The sequence below is a fragment of the Sorex fumeus genome, unplaced genomic scaffold (genome assembly GCF_029834395.1).
Source record: "Sorex fumeus unplaced genomic scaffold, SorFum_2.1 ptg000045l, whole genome shotgun sequence".
NCBI classification, from domain to species: domain Eukaryota; kingdom Metazoa; phylum Chordata; class Mammalia; order Eulipotyphla; family Soricidae; genus Sorex; species Sorex fumeus.
In genome coordinates, this window is record NW_026606102.1 from 2,863,361 (window position 1) to 2,881,139 (window position 17,779).

General features: G+C 51.0%; 1 protein-coding gene across 1 annotated transcript in view; it reads right to left on the reverse strand.

The window, feature by feature from the left end:
• The window catches only part of CACHD1 (cache domain containing 1), a 242,097-nt gene that overhangs the window by 50,215 nt on the left and 174,103 nt on the right, over nt 1-17,779 (reverse strand). The window contains exons 5-8 of the mRNA XM_056122231.1: nt 14,202-14,328; nt 10,213-10,357; nt 8,575-8,791; nt 1,407-1,556 (exon numbers count right to left, since the gene is read on the reverse strand). Of these exons, the coding sequence (XP_055978206.1) occupies nt 1,407-1,556; nt 8,575-8,791; nt 10,213-10,357; nt 14,202-14,328 (639 nt within the window). The remainder of the gene's footprint in view (nt 1-1,406; nt 1,557-8,574; nt 8,792-10,212; nt 10,358-14,201; nt 14,329-17,779) is intronic.

Below are 17,779 nucleotides of genomic sequence, written 5' to 3' on the forward strand. Positions count from 1 at the left end.
CTGGCATCACACAAGCCGGCCCAAGAGGGTCACAGGGTCCTGAGCAGCACTGGGCCAGACCAGAGCAGAGCCCAGGCAAGGCCCACACACTCTTGTAACTTGCTAGTCACCAGGTATGGTGCCAAGAACCTGGACCATGGCGTGGGTCTAGTTCAGCAGTGACTACAGCAAGCCCCAGCGGACGGCATCCCTTCTGTTCTGCTAGAGAAAAGGGAGACCTTGGGCATGGAGATGACTCCACCAAGAGCAGGTGGCTCAAGGGGCTGAGTGCGTGTTTTGGAAGGACTGAGTTTGCTCCCCAGCACCTCCTAGTTCTCCGGAGTCCCCACTGCATGGGACCCCTGAGCACCTTCCTGGGCTCAACCAGGTATAGTCCCCAAAGCAAAACCCAAATACAGGGCCTGGAGCAATAATACAGCAGGTAGGGTGTTCGCCTTTCACTCAGCAGACCTGGGTTCTATCCCAGCATCCCATATGGTCCTCCGAGCACCGCTAGGAGTAATTCCTGAGTGCAGAGCCAGGAATAACCCCTGTGCATCGCTGGGTGTGACCCAAAAAGCCAAAAATAATACATTAATTAAAAAAAATACCCAACAACAATAGAAAGACAACAATAAAATCATTCTGAGGCCTTACAAGAGATTCAGGAACTAGCTACCGGCACAAGGTTGATGCCCAGAGAAGGAAATGAGATCAGCCACTTTCACACAGTGTGCTGGTTCACCAGCAGAGCACAGATTCTTGGGCAGGGCATCATTCAGCTGACGCACAGAGAACTGCACCGTCCGAGAAGGGAGCCAGTCATAACTGGGAGTCTACACTTCCGACAGTAATTAGGGCTGGAGAGATGGCACAGGGTTAAGGATCTCGCCAAGCTCGATCTCTGGCACTGAATATGATGTCCCAAAAGCACACCAAGAGTGAACCCTGAACACTGACAAACAGGGGTCTCCCTGCCCCTCGAACCCACCCAAAGTAATTAAAACAGGAGAACCAATGTCCTGGCATCCCCTTGATTCAGAGAGATTTCCACACCCTGCTTCCCTTCAACATGGTGAAACCCAAGGGAAGGAGTTTCTGGGTGTTTCTCATCCACTGGGCAAATCCTTCCAGCAAGTGGACCGTGAGGGTCACTCTGCTTCAGGGGAAGAAGCCAGATGGGCAATGTGGCCGGAGAGGCAGCCAGGAGGTGAACCCATCACTCAGGCTGCAGCAAAGCCGAAGAAGAGTAAGAGGCGCAGAAACGGAGGAAGGAGGAGGAGGAGCAGGCGGCGGGCCCAGGAGCAGCGTCCGTGTGGCCCCTCCCCGGGCCCTTCAAAGCGCACTCGCAGGGCTCCGATCCCCCACTCCGAGAGCAGCAGCCACTTTTTAGAACTTTCATCTGCAAGTTCCCCCACGCTGCCTACCGTTCATGAGGGCGTAGGTGAGGATCATCACGGAGTTGTTTAGGAGGTTATTTTCCTCATTGATGACACGCAGTGTCGCCTTTTTATCTTCTTCCGAAGAGTCCTTTGATGTGATGCCGGCGGACAGGTAAATGATGACCATGTCTGTATCTAAACAGAAGCACACAAAGGGTGGGTGGCAGCGTGGGCCATTCCCACTTCCCCGCCTGCCGCCAGGCCCCTCAGTGCCTTCCCTCCCTTCTGATGTCGCTCCTTTCATCTCCCCTCATCCCTGGGTGCCTCACTCTGCTCCTCCACCACCTGCCCCGGGTCCCCACTGGGAGATTTCCCAATGACAGAAAAGGGGCCCAGGCAGCCACCTCAGAGGGAAATCTCTCCTGCGAGAGGAATTCTGGCACTCAGAACTGCACGGACCCTCAGGCTGGGGTCTTTGCCAAGAATACACATTTGGGGGCACGGAGGCATCAATAAAATGGTGACTTTTCCAGGCAATCTGAAAGGAAGGGAGATTTTTTTTGGCCTTTTTTTTGGGGGGGGGTTCACACCTGGCAATGCACAGGGGTTATTACTCCTGGCTCTGCACTCGGGAGTTACTCCTGGTGGTGCTCAGGGGACCATATGGGATGCTGGGAATCGAACCTGGGTTGGCTGCGTGCAAGGCAAACGCCCTACCCGCTGTACTATCGCTCCAGCCCCAAGGAAGGGAGATTTTAAACTCCTATGGAAGGTCGTGCCAGATACATGGGGTGGGGTTGCATGGAGTGCACACTAAGTGATCCTCCAGGCTTACTCCTGGCTCTGTGCTCAGGATTCACTTCTGGTGGGGTTTGGAGCACCAGAGGTGAGGCCAGGGATCAAACCAGCATTGGCCTTGTACAAGACTTAACCCGCTGTACTGTCTCCCCAAGCCCAGAGAGATACACCTTGGCTTTGAAACTACAGAAGAGCAGGAAGACGTGGGGCCAGGCAGGCCGTGGGAAAAATCCACTTCCCCGGCCTCCAAGCTGTGGGCGTCGTAAAGCATCACATTCCTGACCCCTCCATGCCTCAGTTCTTTGGCTCTAAAATGGGGAGAATAACAGCATCTACTCCCTATCCCTGCTGAGGGAAACACCTGGTTAATTAAAAAGTGAAGGAGTCCTCCCTGGAGTCCAGGGAGGCGGAATGGCAGCTAGAGCGCTTGCCTTGTAGATGGCCAGTCTGGATTCAACCTCCAGCACCCCATAGGGTCCCTGGGCCATCGAATCTAAATTCAAGGGCTGGGAAGATCACTCAAGGGTTAAAGTCAGAGGGGCCTGAGTGATAGTCCAGTGGGGAGGGTGTTTGCCTTGCATGCGGCTGACCTGGGTTCAATCTCCGGCATCCCACATGGTCCCCCAAGTACCACTAGGAGTAATTCTGAGTGCAGAGCTAGGAGTAGCTCCTGAGTATTGCTGGGTGTGACCCCAAAAAACAAAACTTTTTTTTAAAAAAGGGTTAAAGTGAGTGATATTTAGCCCTTGAATAAAGTGAAAGAGATCATCTAAAACAAAAGATTAGAAACATGTAGACTTGGCAGGGAGGTGGGAAGAAGGAACCCTCACCCATTGCTGGTGAGGATGGTGACTGGGTCAAACTCTGAGGAAAATAGTCCAGAAACGTCTTGAAAAATTAAGACTTGACTTTTCACATGACAAGGCCATTCCACTCTTTGGCATCTACCCCAAGGCCCCCCAGACTGAACTTTGAAAAGGCCTTTGTGCTTCTCTGCTCACGGCAGTACTAGTCACCCAGCCAAGCTCTGGAAACAACCCAAGTGGCCAAGAACAGAGAGTGGCTAGAGAAACTGGGATCCAACACACAATGGAATACTACTGAGATGTAAGGAAAAATGAAACTCTGCCATTCGCCACTACATGGATAGAACTAAAGGATTTCGTGCTAAGTGAAGCGAGTTGGGAGAGAGGGACAGACACCACAGGATCCCTAGGTGGGGCAGAAAGAAACTCAGTAAGGGGGCAATGGATGGCCAAGACCCTGCAAGTTGGCCAACAGAACTGCCTGTGCCGAGGGGTGGGGTGGGAGGTGGCCAGGAGGGGACTTGAGACACTGGTGGAGGGACGCTGACACAGATGGTAGCTATGATGTTGGAACACTGTATGTGTCTTAATGAAAACTGGAAAGGAAAAACACCCATATTTGGGAAGTGAGAGGCTCACTGTGTACAGACTCCTCCGGCGGCTCACACGCCTACAGATGGACAGATGGACACAAGCCCTGTCTGTCAACTCCTGCCTCTGATAAGCCTCACCCCATTCCCGCACTACCCTCAAGAAAAATGAAGTCATTTTTTAATTCGTCTATATCAGACATGCCAAATTTTGTCTTACTGAATTAACTCATTTATTTGGGGTGTCCCAATGGTGCTCTGAAGCCTGGGGGCTACTCCTAGTGATATTAGGCCCCACAATGTAGAACTGACGGTTCTGGGGTTGAAGCCCAGTGGTGCTGAGGGTCACCACGGCTACAACTCAGTGCCATGCATATGCCAGGATTGCACCTGAGCCCCTGAGTGAGCTTCCCGGTCTTTGAATTAAAAAGATAAGAGTTGGGGCTGGAGTGATAGTACAGCAGGTAGAATGTTTGTCTTGCACACAGCCGACCTAGGTTCGATCCCAGGCATCCCATATGGTTTCCCCAAGCACTGCCAGGACTAATTCCTGAGTGCAGAGTCAGGACTCAATCCCTGCCCATCACCAGGTGTGACCCAACAAACAAACAAACAGACAGACTTATTAGGATATCCTCTTTTCTAGATACCTAGTAAGAGGAACTTAAAGACTCAGTGTTAAAGATGAGTTATCCCAGGGACACTCCCGGGTAGAGCAAAGCCAGAGCGTTTTCTTGTAAGAATAGACAATTATTCTCTGATTTGACAAATCCTTAAGTCTTCAACATGTCCTGGGGTCAGTATCAAAAGGGTCAATGGTCTTGGGGTCACTGTCAAATTTAGTCTTTGCCTATGCAATTAGACCCTGTCTTTTGCCTATCTCTACTCCCTTTGGTATAAAACCACCAAATCAACACCCCCCTGTACAAATCAAAGCACCCAGATTCATAGATGGTATCAGTTCTAGGTCTACCGCGGGAGCCAGAAAGAGCTCTGTGAGTCAGAGTGGGGAATTAAATCTCCACTGTGCTGACCGGCCAGTGGAAGGCAAAGAAGACAAAGCAATAAGCATTCAGAACACATGGGTTCCCTACCCGGCCATGCTCAGGGCTTTGCAGTCAGGCATCAATCCTGGTGAGCTCAAGGGACAATACAGGGTGCGGGGGTCGAACCCTAGTCAATTGGGTGCCAAAGCATTCTGCTTCTTAAGCTTCTGTGTGCCTCCACTTGGAGAAACAACAAACCCAGAAGAAAATGTGTCCCATCAGCAGCCTCTCTAAAGAGGGCTGGATGCCAGGCTTAAAGTTGGCTTAGAATGGACAGCAACTAAATGACCTAAATCAATGAGGCATGAAGCAAAGAGGCAAGCTCCTGGGACAAGTCCACAGACCCTCCCTACACAGCAGCCAAAGCTCAGGGGTCAACTGAGGACCCCTGGGAGATCTGCTCAGAGCTGAAGCTCTTGCAGGAAGTGGAATATTAAATGGACCTCACTTAATCTTGATGGAATCCTGCAAGTTATTATTGGCCCTGCTTGCAGACCAAGAACCCAGACCTGGAGAGAGCAAAGAATCGACACAAGTTCACAAGGTCAGAAAAATCCCAGAGTATTAAAAGATACATACAGATATACAATAAAAATAATTTTCAAAAATGTTTAAAAATATTTTTTAAAATTGTATTTAAAAAAATTAAAAAAAAATTAAAATTCCAGAGTAGGAATCTGATACTATGTTGGCTGACAGCCCAGATCCACATACTTGACCCCTGCCAGATTGACACCTTAGCCCTTTTCTGAAGAGAGGACACAATTGGGTTCCTGAAGCACTTCGTGAGGTGACCCAGTGTTGTCCTTTTCCTCACACCTGCCAGGAGAAGCTCCAAGATAAAGATGCTTGAGTGAAACTTCACTGTGCTTGACCTGGTCTAAAAAAAAGAAAACCTCTTCTGAATCATTAAGTGATGGTGGCCTCAGCATGGTTCTGGGGCTGTGCCAGTCATTCTCCTTCTTAAGCTTCTGTGTTGTTCCTCCACTCGGAGAAACAACAAACCCAGTAGAAAATGTGTCCAGTCAGCAGCCTCTCTAATGAGGGCTTGACAGCTTGGCTTAAAGTTGGAAAAGTTGGGGCTGGAGAGACAGGACAGCAGGTAAGGGCGTTTGTCTCGCATGTGGCCAACCCACGTTCAATTCCCAGAACCTCACAGGATCCCTCGAGCCCCATCAGAAGTTGTTCCTGAGAACAGACCCAGGAAGAAGCTTGGAGCATTACCAGCTGGAGCCCAAAACAAAACAAAACAAAAAAACCATAGACAAAAAAATCAAGTCAATCTTTGAAAATCAAGAGCTTTTGCATGGGAATACAGCTCTTTGGTTTCTTGTAAAACAGGAGATTTGGTGTATCCAGCATGCATGATCTCACAGCTGTGGCACCAATACCCTAGTCCCTGCCTGCAGTGCGCCTGACTCTGGTGATGGCTGGTTATGTCTCGTATTTCTCTCTTGATGGTCCATTTCCCTGTGGGAGCTGTGTGCTCAGGTCTTACTCTGGGCAGTGGCCAGGGATCAAGTAGGGTGGGCTGTGTCCAGGGGAAGTCCTCTACTCACTGTACTACTGCCTTGTCCCTATTATTTGAATATTTGAATAAATAAATAAATAAACAAGCCACTGAGCGTGGTTCCTGAATGCAGAGCCAAGAATAACTGCTAAGCATTGCCAAGTGTGGCCCCAAAGCCTTTTTTTTTTTTAAATCTGGTAAAGGGAATTAATAAGGGGTTAAGATGCTTGCCTGGCATATAATGACCCCAATTCAATCCCTGGTACCACATATATGTGGTCCCCTGAGCACTGCCAAGAGTGACTTCCAAGACAAGCAATCAAGTAGGAAGAACATCTCTACTGGGCAAGCTGCCAGGTGGACTGGCATCAGAGACATGGCATGGATGCACTAACTGGACCATCTGGGTTATTCGGAGGATGAGCCCAGTCCATGGGCCTAACTCCGAAGCCACCTGCCACTCAGCTACTTTGTGATGCTGGTCCTTGCTAAGCTGGTGGGCAAAATTCCAAAGACCCCTGAGTCCTGTAGGAACCTCTCCTCTGAAGTCTGGGCACTGCCAGGAACGTTTTTTAACCCCATAGCATGCAACCCAGTGGGGGTGGGCTGGCTCTATGAAGGCTACCCCAAGGCCAGCACTAAGAGATCTGTAGGTCCCATTCAGACTTCTAATAAGCCAATCACCAGAGTCGCTTGATTGTACTGGGCAAGGAGGAGGGAGGTCTGCCTAGACCAGACAAGCCTTTCCTGAAGTCCTGTAAGAGCTTCCGGGGCTATGAAGGAGGAAGCTTCGAGAAGGCGAATTTGCGAGAAGATGAATTCCAGGTGCCTGTATGAGGGCTTTGGGTGCAAAAGCTCCCACGGACCTGCCACTGGGGTTGCAAGCCCTGGTATGAGAGAGACCGAGAGCTGAGCTACACAGCAGTCACAGTCACAGTCCTCCCGGTGTTCATCGATTTGCTCGAGGGGCCCAGTAACGTCTCCATCGTGAGACTTGTTGTTTCTGTGTTTGGCATATTGAATAAATCACGGGGAGCTTGCCAGGCTTTGCCGAGCTACACAGCACTGGCGCTAAAGATGCAGGGAAGCCTTCGCCAGCTGCTGCTAAATTTGAGGTCGTTTCATTCACCATATATGGAGCAGATAAAACCCGACCTTGCAAAGCGGTCCAGGAGCAAAGCCTCGTAAGAGGGAGTATGTGGGCAGAGTTGGCATGAACAGGGTGTCAGCCAGCACCAGGTGTTCGGCCTTGAGCCTCATTCAATCTCCTAGTCACAGGAGCCCAAGACACAGAAACTGTCACATATGCTTAGCAAGTCATCCTAACTGCAGCAACTAGCCTTGATTGGGATTGGACCGGGGCAAAGCAGAGTTGGAAAGGTGATAGGCCCATCATGGTAACCTTTCTGTGATTGGACCTTCTTGTAAGCCCAGACCCTCTATAAAATATGTGTGTATTTGGCAATAAAGTGAATAGCCATCAGCTGCTCCCAGAGAGTGTTTCTCCACGTGCCTGTCGTCCTTCACCCCACGTCTGCTGGACCCGGTGTGCAGCATATCTGGGCACACTGGGGGAAAACAGTTCCCCAACAACCATATACCATCACAAGTAAAGTGGCAGCAACTTCCGTCTTTCCAGAACCCAGTAGGTACTGGACCCAACCTCTGCATGCATCAATGCTGTCTGTCCCAGCACTGAGATCAAAGCGCCGAGGTGCTTGCAAACAGTCTCTGTTCATTTAATAAGCAAAACAGAACACCCTCCCCTCCCCCCACATAATTTTTTTTTAAATGTAAAGGGGGTAAAAAAAATGACAGTTTCCTTTCAATGGTTTCCAAGCAAGTGTCCTATTTCAAATCTCCTTTCCTTTCACATGCATGCTAAGTCCAGATTTTTCTGTAAAACATGAAAATTAAATCCGGGTGTCTTTGTAGCATGTGAAGGACCATGCCCATCTAAGTGACAGCTGAGTGGAAGGCAGACGGGAGGATCTGGGCCAGGCTGACAATTAGCATTCCTCCTCCCCGGGGAATCAGAGGGCCTCTGTTCTCTCTAAACGGACAGGAAGAAGAAATCCTAGAGACCAAGAAACTGTCTGGCTGGAAAAGACACGAGAACCTGGGAAGAGAGTGCATGAGATGTCTGTGAAGGCAACTCAGGACGGGGTCACCCCAAGTTTAAGGGTTCCTCTGGACATCTGCATGGGAGCATTGGTAATATACCCAACGGTCACCCAGATCTGCATGGGCATGCTGACAATCTACCCAAGTGGCCATCCAGACCTGCACAGGAATGTAGGCAATCTACCTTAGTGGCCATCTGGATTTGCATGGGCATTGACAATCTGCCCCAGTTGCCAACCGGATCCGCACGGGAGCACTGACAATCTACACCAGTGGCCCCCCCGATATGCATGGGCATTAATAATCTACCCTAGTGGCCACCCCGAGCCGGGTGCTTACTCGCTTGGAACCTGGTGCTGTTGGTGGTGCTGCGGAGGAGCTGGAAGGCCTTGTGGAAGCCCACGGCGTGCTGGGTTGGGCTGTCCAGGGACTTGACGCTGCTCACGAAGGCGGACATCTTCCTCTTGGTCTCGCTGGTGGCAGGAGACAGGAACGTTTTGTAGCACTGGTCTAGGGAACAAGTCCGCACGGCATCTGCCACCGCCAACACAGAGATCTGCAGGGCCGGAAAAGGAAGCTGGTTACTGTGCAAGGTCGAAACGGAGCTGGGGACCAAGGAGACGACTCCTGCGCATTCTCTACATGCAAGGGCCCCTAGTTTGATCCCAGGCACTGCCCGGTCCTCTGAGCACTGCGAGGTATGTTCTTGTCCACCCCACCCGAAAGTATATATATATATGATATTCTGGAAGAGTCCCCCAAAATAAAGACCTACAGAACAATTTATGTGAGTCAAAGTAAACATCCCAGGGCTAGAGCAATAGTACAGTGGGGCGGGCATATAGCCTTGCACGTGGTCGACCTGGGTTCGATCCCCAGCATCCCATATGGTTCTCCGAGCACCGCCAGGAGTAATCCCTGAGTGCAGAACCAGGAGTAACCCTGAGCATCGCTAGGTATGACCCAAAAGGACAAAATAAATAATAAAGAAGAGTAAATGCCTTGAGGCATAATCTCTTACCGAGTATGAAAACGATCAGTTAAAGGATTGGCAAGGAAAAAGAACCCTAGAATTTGTTTTTTTGTTCCCAGAGAAATTGGCAGTGCATAAAATTAGCAAATAAAGTACTTGGTTTTAAGGAATTGGATCGTTGGTAAAATCTTTGTGTTTGGAAAAGTACAAAATGATCCATGGTCCTCCCTGCCCCTGGCAATAGGTGATCACCAGCCATGAACCCACCTGCCTAGCCTTAACCTTTCAGCAGTCAGTAGAGCAGCTGATCTTTGCATGCAGGCCCTAAGTTGCGCCCCCTTGAGGCCGAAGCAATAGCACAGTGGGGGGGGGGGGGGGCATTTGCCTTGCACGAGGCTGACCCGGGTTCAATTCCCAGCATCCCATATAGTCCCCTCAGCACTGCCAGGAGTAATTCCTGAGTGCATGTGTGCATCTCCAGGTGTGACCCAAAAATCCAATAAATAAATAAATAAATAAATAAATAAATGGATCCCCCTTGCCTTCCGGTTAACTTCCAGTGAACCTCCAATATGCAAAGTCTCCTCGAACCCAAAGCCTAAACAGGTGAACTCAGGAGAGGGGACTGAGTCTTGGCTTGGCGGGGATGGTTTGAAAAGAGATTTGAGACAAAAGTTGCCTGCTGCTTCCTTGATCATTTAAAAAACAAACAAACAAACAAAACCCCCCAAAAAACAGAGCCACCTCTCTTCTCCCAAAGCCATTACTTTTAATTATTTTTTTTGGGGGGGTGGGGGTGAGCACACCCAGAGATGCTCAGGGGTCACTCCTGGTGGTGCTCGGGGAATCATACAGCATGCCGGGAATCGAATCCGGTTCGGCCACATGCTAGGATACCGTATTATCCTTTGGGCCTCCCAAAGCCATTTTAAAGATGCCCTGAAAATGGTTTCGTGAGCGCCGTGTCGCCACTCAGAGGCACCAGAGGGGCAAGTGCTGCTCACCTTATCATGCTCGTCGATGGCACTGAGGATGACCTGGGCGGCGTCCTTGGCGATCTGCAGCTGGGTGTCGGTGACGGCAGCTCCGTGGTCCAGGATGACGACAATGTGCTTGGACTGGGGCCGGACGGTGGAGACGTAGATGGGTCTAGTGGGAGGGCGAGCACGGCGAGAGCCTCAGCAGGGAGGTCCTGCAGGCCCCGAGCTCCGGGAATGAGTCTCAGGCACAGCCAGAGTGGGAGGTGGGCTGCTCCAACGCCCCCCCCCCGCCCCCACGGTTCCTCTAGAGGACACAGACCTGGGGCTCATCCACCTGCACAGGTGCCCGAGCCCCGTGAGCTGGGTGCCGTGCGTGGATGGCCCAGGGAGGGGGGGTCTGGGCACCGGGCCGTGCTCAGGGCTTGCTCCTGGGTCTCTTCATTTAGGGATCCCTCCTGGTGGGGCTCATATGGGGTACCAGGGATTGAACCCCGGTCGCCCAAGTGCCAGAGAAGCCGGGCCCTGCCTGCTTGGAATAGCCTCCCTGTCCCTCCCCAGCGGCCGGCTGTGTTCCTGGGCTCAGAGGGCCCTTCCCTGTCTGTGCCCAAGCAATTAAAGCAGGTTGGCCCCAGCCCTGCCCTCCCCCAATCCCCCCAAACTGTTGCAGAGCCCCTTATTTGGGCATTTCAATCCACGCCATCATATGCGTCCGACCGAGCCTGCGACGGCCACTCTTCAATGCCAGGGTTTTGTTTTGCCAACAAGAAGGAAAGGGGGTTGTGTGTAGAGTGTGTGTGTGTGTGTGTGCGTGTGTGTGTGTGTGTGTGTGTGTGCTGGGGGGGAGGAGGTCGGGAGGAGAAGCAATGCCCTCCCCCCTCCCCCTGCTCGTGTGCAGTGTGACAAGGTCTGTGGGAAGAGACTTAATGAGGTCCCTCTATTGATGGGTTTTTAAAGCTGGAACAAATCAGAGGGAGCTGAAGAAAGCAAATCAGCCCCAAGAGAACGCTCTCTTTTTATTAGCACCCCAAAACTACTTAAGCTTTCTGAGAACTGCTAGATGCCAGCGGAGTCACAAAATGCCTGGGCACCAATGAAGAAATGTCGGCAGAGAACCAGCAAAACGCCAAACCGTGGCCAAGTTCGCCCTCATTGTGCTCGAGCCAAAAGGCCGGCACTCGCAGGATAAGGCCACTGTCTTTTCCCGCGCCAGGGCCAGGAGGCAGATGGACACGAGCTAAGGAAGTTAATCAGGAGAGAGGTGGCCGCAGGAATGAAAGAGGGGACAGGACAGACCCGGAACTGGTCACCCCAACACCCGTGGTCAAGCCCTAGACTTCTAGCTCATTCCATGGAGGATGTCTAGGTGAGAGGATATTTAAAAGGACACATCTGAGTTTGGAGAGAGGGCAGAGGGGTCATTAGGGTATAAGACCGGCACATAGCTGACCTTGGGTTCAATCCCCGGCCACACATAGGGTCAGTCTCCTGAATACGGCCAGGGGTCACACCTGACTACAGAGTTACGATCAGCCTTTGAGCACCTTGGCTGAATCCCCTTAAAACAAAAACCAACCAACAAAAAGTGGACACACCTCCTTCTTTCTAACTCACATAAATAAAAAGCAGAATATGTTCACATTGGTTTTATCTCACAGTTTCTTCGAGGAAACTGTAACAAAGTGGGGTGGGGGTGGGGGGGCAGGGATGCATTCTCAGAGGCATTCAAGTTGCAAGCTCAAAGGTGGGCCCCTTGCAGGAGCTGAGGAACCATTCAATCTCTTCTGCCATTACCCTGTCCCTGCCCCCCGCCCCCCCCCCCCCAGTGGAACGGTGGTCGCTGCCTCAGACCTTATTGGACAGCCAGGCATGAGCTGGTGGTGATGGGGCAACTGTGGCCTTATGGGATGGGGGGCGGAACCACCACGTCCTTCTTGCCCTGCTGAGACGACAAGTTGCCCCCCACAAGCGGCTCTCTAGCACGGTCATGGACCCAGAGGCGCACAAACCAATCCTGGAACTATTCAGCTTTTGGCAGAAATCCCTCCAGACTTAATCAGTAAAATATCAGAAATCCAAACTCGCGTGGCTACTACCACGTGACATCATATGGACTTCATAACCAGGTATAGAAAACAAATTATTTCACAATGCCTTTTCAGCAGGTTTGATTGTTGGGGGAAAAATTCCAAATAACAATGGTGTCTCTTTTGTTGAAATAATGAATGTAATCAAAGTAGAGAGAGAGTTAAGTGGAAATCATTTGCCTCACAGGCCTGGGGAGGCGTGGCATAGGGGGGGTATATCGGGATTTTTGGTGGTGGAAAATATGCAGTGGTGAAGGGATGGGTGTTTGATCACTGTATGACTGAGACTTAAACCTGAAAGCTTTGTAACTGTTCTCACAGTGATTCAATAAATAAATTTTTTAAAAAATAAAGCACTGGGTTAATGTGGATTTCCCATCCCTACCCTCTTCTACCCCCTGTGGCATTAATGGGCAGTCTGGACCAGAGCGATAGTACAGCAGGTAGGATGCTTGCCTTGCATGAGCTGGGTTGGATCCCCAGCATCCCATATGGTTCCCGGAGCATCACCAGAAGTGATTCCTGAGTGCAGAGCCAGGAGTGACCCCTGAGCATCACTGGATGTGGTCCCCAAAACAAAACAAACAAAGCCCAAGCATCTTGCATTAGCTCTGGTAGTCACCACACTCAGGATCTGACACTGCTGGGCCCGAGAGTGAAGACAGCGGTGATGGTTTTTACCGTGCATGTGGCTGACCTGAGCTCAATCCCTGGCACTGCGTGGCCCCTCCGAGCAGAGCCTAAGGTAATCCTCAGGCCCTGCTGGATGTGGCTCCAATCCCCTCAAACAACAAACACCTTCCCACTCCCCAGCAGAAACCAACCACAACACGACTAACGCTGCAAAAGAGAGTCTGAGAAGCCAGGACAGAGCACGCAGGCCCAAGGGGTTCTGTGGACCGTTGAGTCTTGTGTCATACAAGTCACGTCATTACTGCCCTTCTGGCTCTGAGCTACGATCATTTTCCTGAGAAAAGCAGACTCATAACCTTCACCCAAGTTTTCTGGAGAACTAACTTTACAAGGGACAATCCCTGAGAACTGGCGTGTCACTTTTAAGGGAAGTCAAGTCTCTTTACCCAAAAAGCAAAGCTGATCATCACAAGCTCAACTCTGAGGCTTGCTTCAGGGTGCTCAGAACCGTTTAATTTTCCCAGTAAGACTCCACCTTATTTGGTGTATGTTCAACCATTCGGGAAAAGCTCTGAGATTTGTTCCTTGTTGTTCCCTCCCTTTCTATATTCACTCATGGGCATGGTGAAATACTTCCACAGCCAGAAAAAGCCCCAGAAATAATGGGAGTGCCCAAGAACAGATGACTGGATAAAGAAGATCTGGTACATTTACATAGTGGAATACTACACAGCCATAAAAAAGATGAAGCCTGCAAATTGCTGGTACATGGATAGATCTGGAAAGTGTCATGCTGAGCAACATGAGTCAGACCCAAAATGATCTCAATCATATTATGGGAACATAATAGGGGAATAGCTAATATCACAGAAGTGAAGAGCAGGAATACTGGTCCTTAGTAGAAAGCTTGTCACTGGAAGGAGGGGAGAAGCAGACAGGGGATAGGTCAGGGGTGGGACCACTACAACAATCAGAGAGGGAAGTGGTCACTCTGGAGCAAAAATCAAAGGAAAAAGAAAAAGAAAATAGTGCTTGCCATAGAGGCAGGCCGGGAGGGAAACTGAGAGCGTTGTTGAAGTGGTGAAGGGAAGTGGACACTGATGAAGGAACTGGTGTTGAACACAGTATTCCTGAAACTCAATCTTGAGTAACTTTGCAACTCTGTAATTCAAGGTAATTCAATTAAAAAATTTTTTTTAAAAAAGAAACAAGGTATCAGAGTGAAGAAGGAGAACAGGCATGTGGCTTGGTTCCTACTCAGAAGGACACGGGGATGAAAATGGGGCAGTCCCATACCTGCTGCGGTGTTCATAGCTGCCCTTACACCGGAACTTGTGTGCTGGGAAAACAGTGAAGATGCCTTCTTCTGAGCTGAAATACTGCCACTTAATCCCAGGGTTGGACTTCAGGTTGTCGGCCAGAACTGGAGGAGGAGAAAGAAACGTCAGCAGTGGTTAACTGCATGGGTACTCACAGGCCTGGCTGGCGTAAGCCTTGAGGAAGAGGGAGAAACCCCCCGACATTGCAGATGGTCCCCTATACATATCCCTATCCCTTAAAAAACGGTCCTGAGAGAAGGAAAAATGAAAGAAAAAAAAGGAAGAAAGAAAGAATGAACAAAAGGAGAGAGAAAACAAAAGGCCCTAGGAGAAGAAAAAGAAAGGAGGGGAGAAAGGAAGGCCAAAAGGAAGAAAGAAGGAAAGGGAAGGGAAGGTAAGTGAAGGGAAGGGAAGGGGAGGGGAGGGGAGGGGAGGGGAGAAAGGGAAGGGAAGGGAAGGGAAGGGAAGGGAAGGGAAGGGAAGGGAAGGGAAGGGAAGGGAAGGGGAGAAAGAAAGGGAGAAGAGGAAGGAAGAGGGGGAGGGAGGGAGGAAAGGAAGGAAGGAAGGAAGGAAGGAAGGAAGGAAGGAAGGAAGGAAGGAAGGAAGAAAAAAGGTCCCAGGCACAAATATCCGAATGGCCATTTCAGTTTGGCAAAGCTGATATTTGTCACTCTGTTGCTGTCAAGTGTTCTACCCTATTTCACACTACTTCTCACCGTCCTTGACCTGGCTGGACCCTTCTGGGCTAGCGATACCTGCCTGATTCAGATCCTTTCTCAAGTCGAGGACCAGACAAAAGCTGAAGCCTTGAGCACGGCCATGGCAGAAGGTGACCAGCTGACACTGGAACCACCTTCACTGGGCTCCCGAGGCATGATGTGTGAGCCAGGAATAGAGGCTTTCTCTCAGGGAACCTCATCGAACCCACCAAACACCCCTTGGACAAAGGGACTACCTACTTTGGATGGGAAGGAGGCCCAGAGCAACCTCAACAGTTAACGGTGGACAGGCTGGGGTTCGAGTCTGACCTGGGTTCTTTGGGCCTTGTTTGGTACCTCCCCTTCTCTGCCTGCTGCCCTCGGTTCTCTCTCTCACACCCCTCAGACATTACCTGCGGCATCACAAGAAGCCGGGAGTCAAGTCTTGGGGGCCTTGCCAGGAGCTGTTCAGAGCTCCGGAAGGAGAAGGCAATTCAGCGTGGAGTCGGTGAGCATTTGACTGGCACCCACTTAAAGCCGAAACACCACCGGCTCGAGAGCATGGACCAGAGGGTGCTGGCCTTGCACGCAGCAGACCCGGCATCCACCCATAGCATGCCATATGATCTTCCGAGCACTGCCAGGATTAATCCCTGAGCACAGAGCCAGGAGTAGCCCTGAGCACTGCAATGACCACAGGAACCTCCTAAAGCCTGGCAAGGGGTCTGCAAAGGACCAGGGGGAAGGACTCTAATTCTGCAGGTCCAAGGTCTCTGCCGACGCTGTCCAGCGCTCCATGACAGTGTGGAGGCAGAGGGCTGCCCTATGGGAACGCGGGGCAACAGAAAACTTCCTGGCAAAAGTCAGCGGCAAGTTTGATAGGGACAGAAACCTCCCTGTTCATCTCCAGTGCCCACGTCTTCAGCAGCTGGTCCCCCTGCCGTTTAGCCTCCCAAATCCCTGGAGTGAAAAGTTCCTATCACACATCTCCCAACCCGAATGACTCCTCGAACTACCACTGTCTTAGTGTGATGTGTGCTCTAAGTAGATAAAGGACCAAACAAGATAACCTCTCAGTATCTGTATTGCAAACCATAATGCCCAAAAGTAGAGAGAGAATAGCACTGTCCTCCCGCTCTTCATTGATTTGCTCGAGCAAGCACCAGAATGCCTCCATTATGAGACTTGTTGCTGTTTTTGGCATATCAAATACGCCACGGGGAGCTTGCCAGGCTCTGCTGTGCGGGCGGGATACTCTCAGTAGCTTGCGGGGCTCTCTGAGTGGGACAGAGGAATCGAACCCGGGTCGGCTGTGTACAAGGCTAACGCCCTACCTGCTGTGCTATCAATCCAGCCTAGACAGAGAGTATGGGGGAAATTGTCATAGAGGCAGGGGGAGGGTTGGAAAGCGGGAGTATACTGGGGACATTGGTGGTGGAGAATGTGCACTGGAGGGACGGGTGTTTGATCACTGTATGATTGTAACTCAAACATGAAAGCTTGTAACTGTATCTCATGGTGATTCAATTAAAAAAAGTATCCCCCAATTGCAGACAAAGAATCAGGCATAGACATGCTATGGGTGGTCCTATGCAGGCCCACTCTACTGAGCCCAGGGCTGGTAAGCGGGTGAATGCGCTCTCTCTCTCATTCCACACACCCCCATCCCCCAAGCCTGTCCCCAAAGCAGGACCTAAATTATTTATTTTGTCGTGCTTGTTATGAATAATCCTCTAAAAATGATCCGAGAAGTTTCCTTAGAGGAAAGTGTGTGAAGACTGTTGTATCTCACACTGCCGCCCTGAAGTCCTTGTCTTGGTACCTCAGTGGCGTAGAGTTTGAGACGTCACTGGCCGTGAATGTGGCTGCGCATTCCAGGAATTCTAAAATTTTAAATACGGCTGATACAGCTGAGGTTAAATTCTTTTTATTTTTATTTAAATGGATGTTCAGTCTCCTATTTGGACGCCTTCTGCTCCCTGCAGCCCCGCCAGAATACAGGCTGCCTCCACAAGTAAAGGGGGGCCCCCATGACTTCACTGAAAAGCAACATCTGTAACAATAAACAGGCTGCCGGGAGACCAGTAAAAAGCAAGCCAGGGAGAGCAGGCTTGTTTGAAAAATAAATCAGAGCTCATGCAGAGCCTGGCCCAGGGAGCTGCACTACAAAAGATCATCCTGGTGGCTCCCGGCCACCTTGTGCAAATATCAGACAAGATCTGCGCCCCCCCTCCCCCACAGCTCCCCAGCATGTGACTAAATTTCACCCATTACCGGGCACTCGCAGGGGATAATGGATAGGACGGTAATGGGGACCCGGGAATCCAGAAGGAATCTATCTTTAGGGGGAGCACAGGCGGAGCGCCTGCAGGGGTGACAGGCGGGGGCTTCCCCTGTTCACACGCGTCATTAGGTATTCTGCCCACCGGATTACTCTAACTGAGGGCCTGCACACTCACTGCCTACCCTGGGAAGTTGGAAAAGCCACTAGCGGGCTGGGCAGGGATGCTCAGGGACTTTAACGGGCAGGGTGAGCACCTCAGCAATCCCGGGGTTTCTGCAGACGCCCTGTGCCTCCCATCCAGAGCCCCACCCACAGCACCCCACGCACAGACCCAGCTCGGTAAAGCAGGCAACAGATGGGGTCTCCTTTCCACCTTTTACCCTTACAGAAAGTATCACGTCCTCCAAAGTCCTCAGCAGCACTTTAAACCTCTTCCTGCTGCCTCCTTTGCATCACTGATGTAGCAGGACTGCACAGGCGGGGCTTTGAATACCAATGAGGACAGCGCCAGGGGGGCGGGAGGTGGGTGGGGAGGGGTCGAGCACTGCTGGGGAGACTCCCAAACAAAACCCT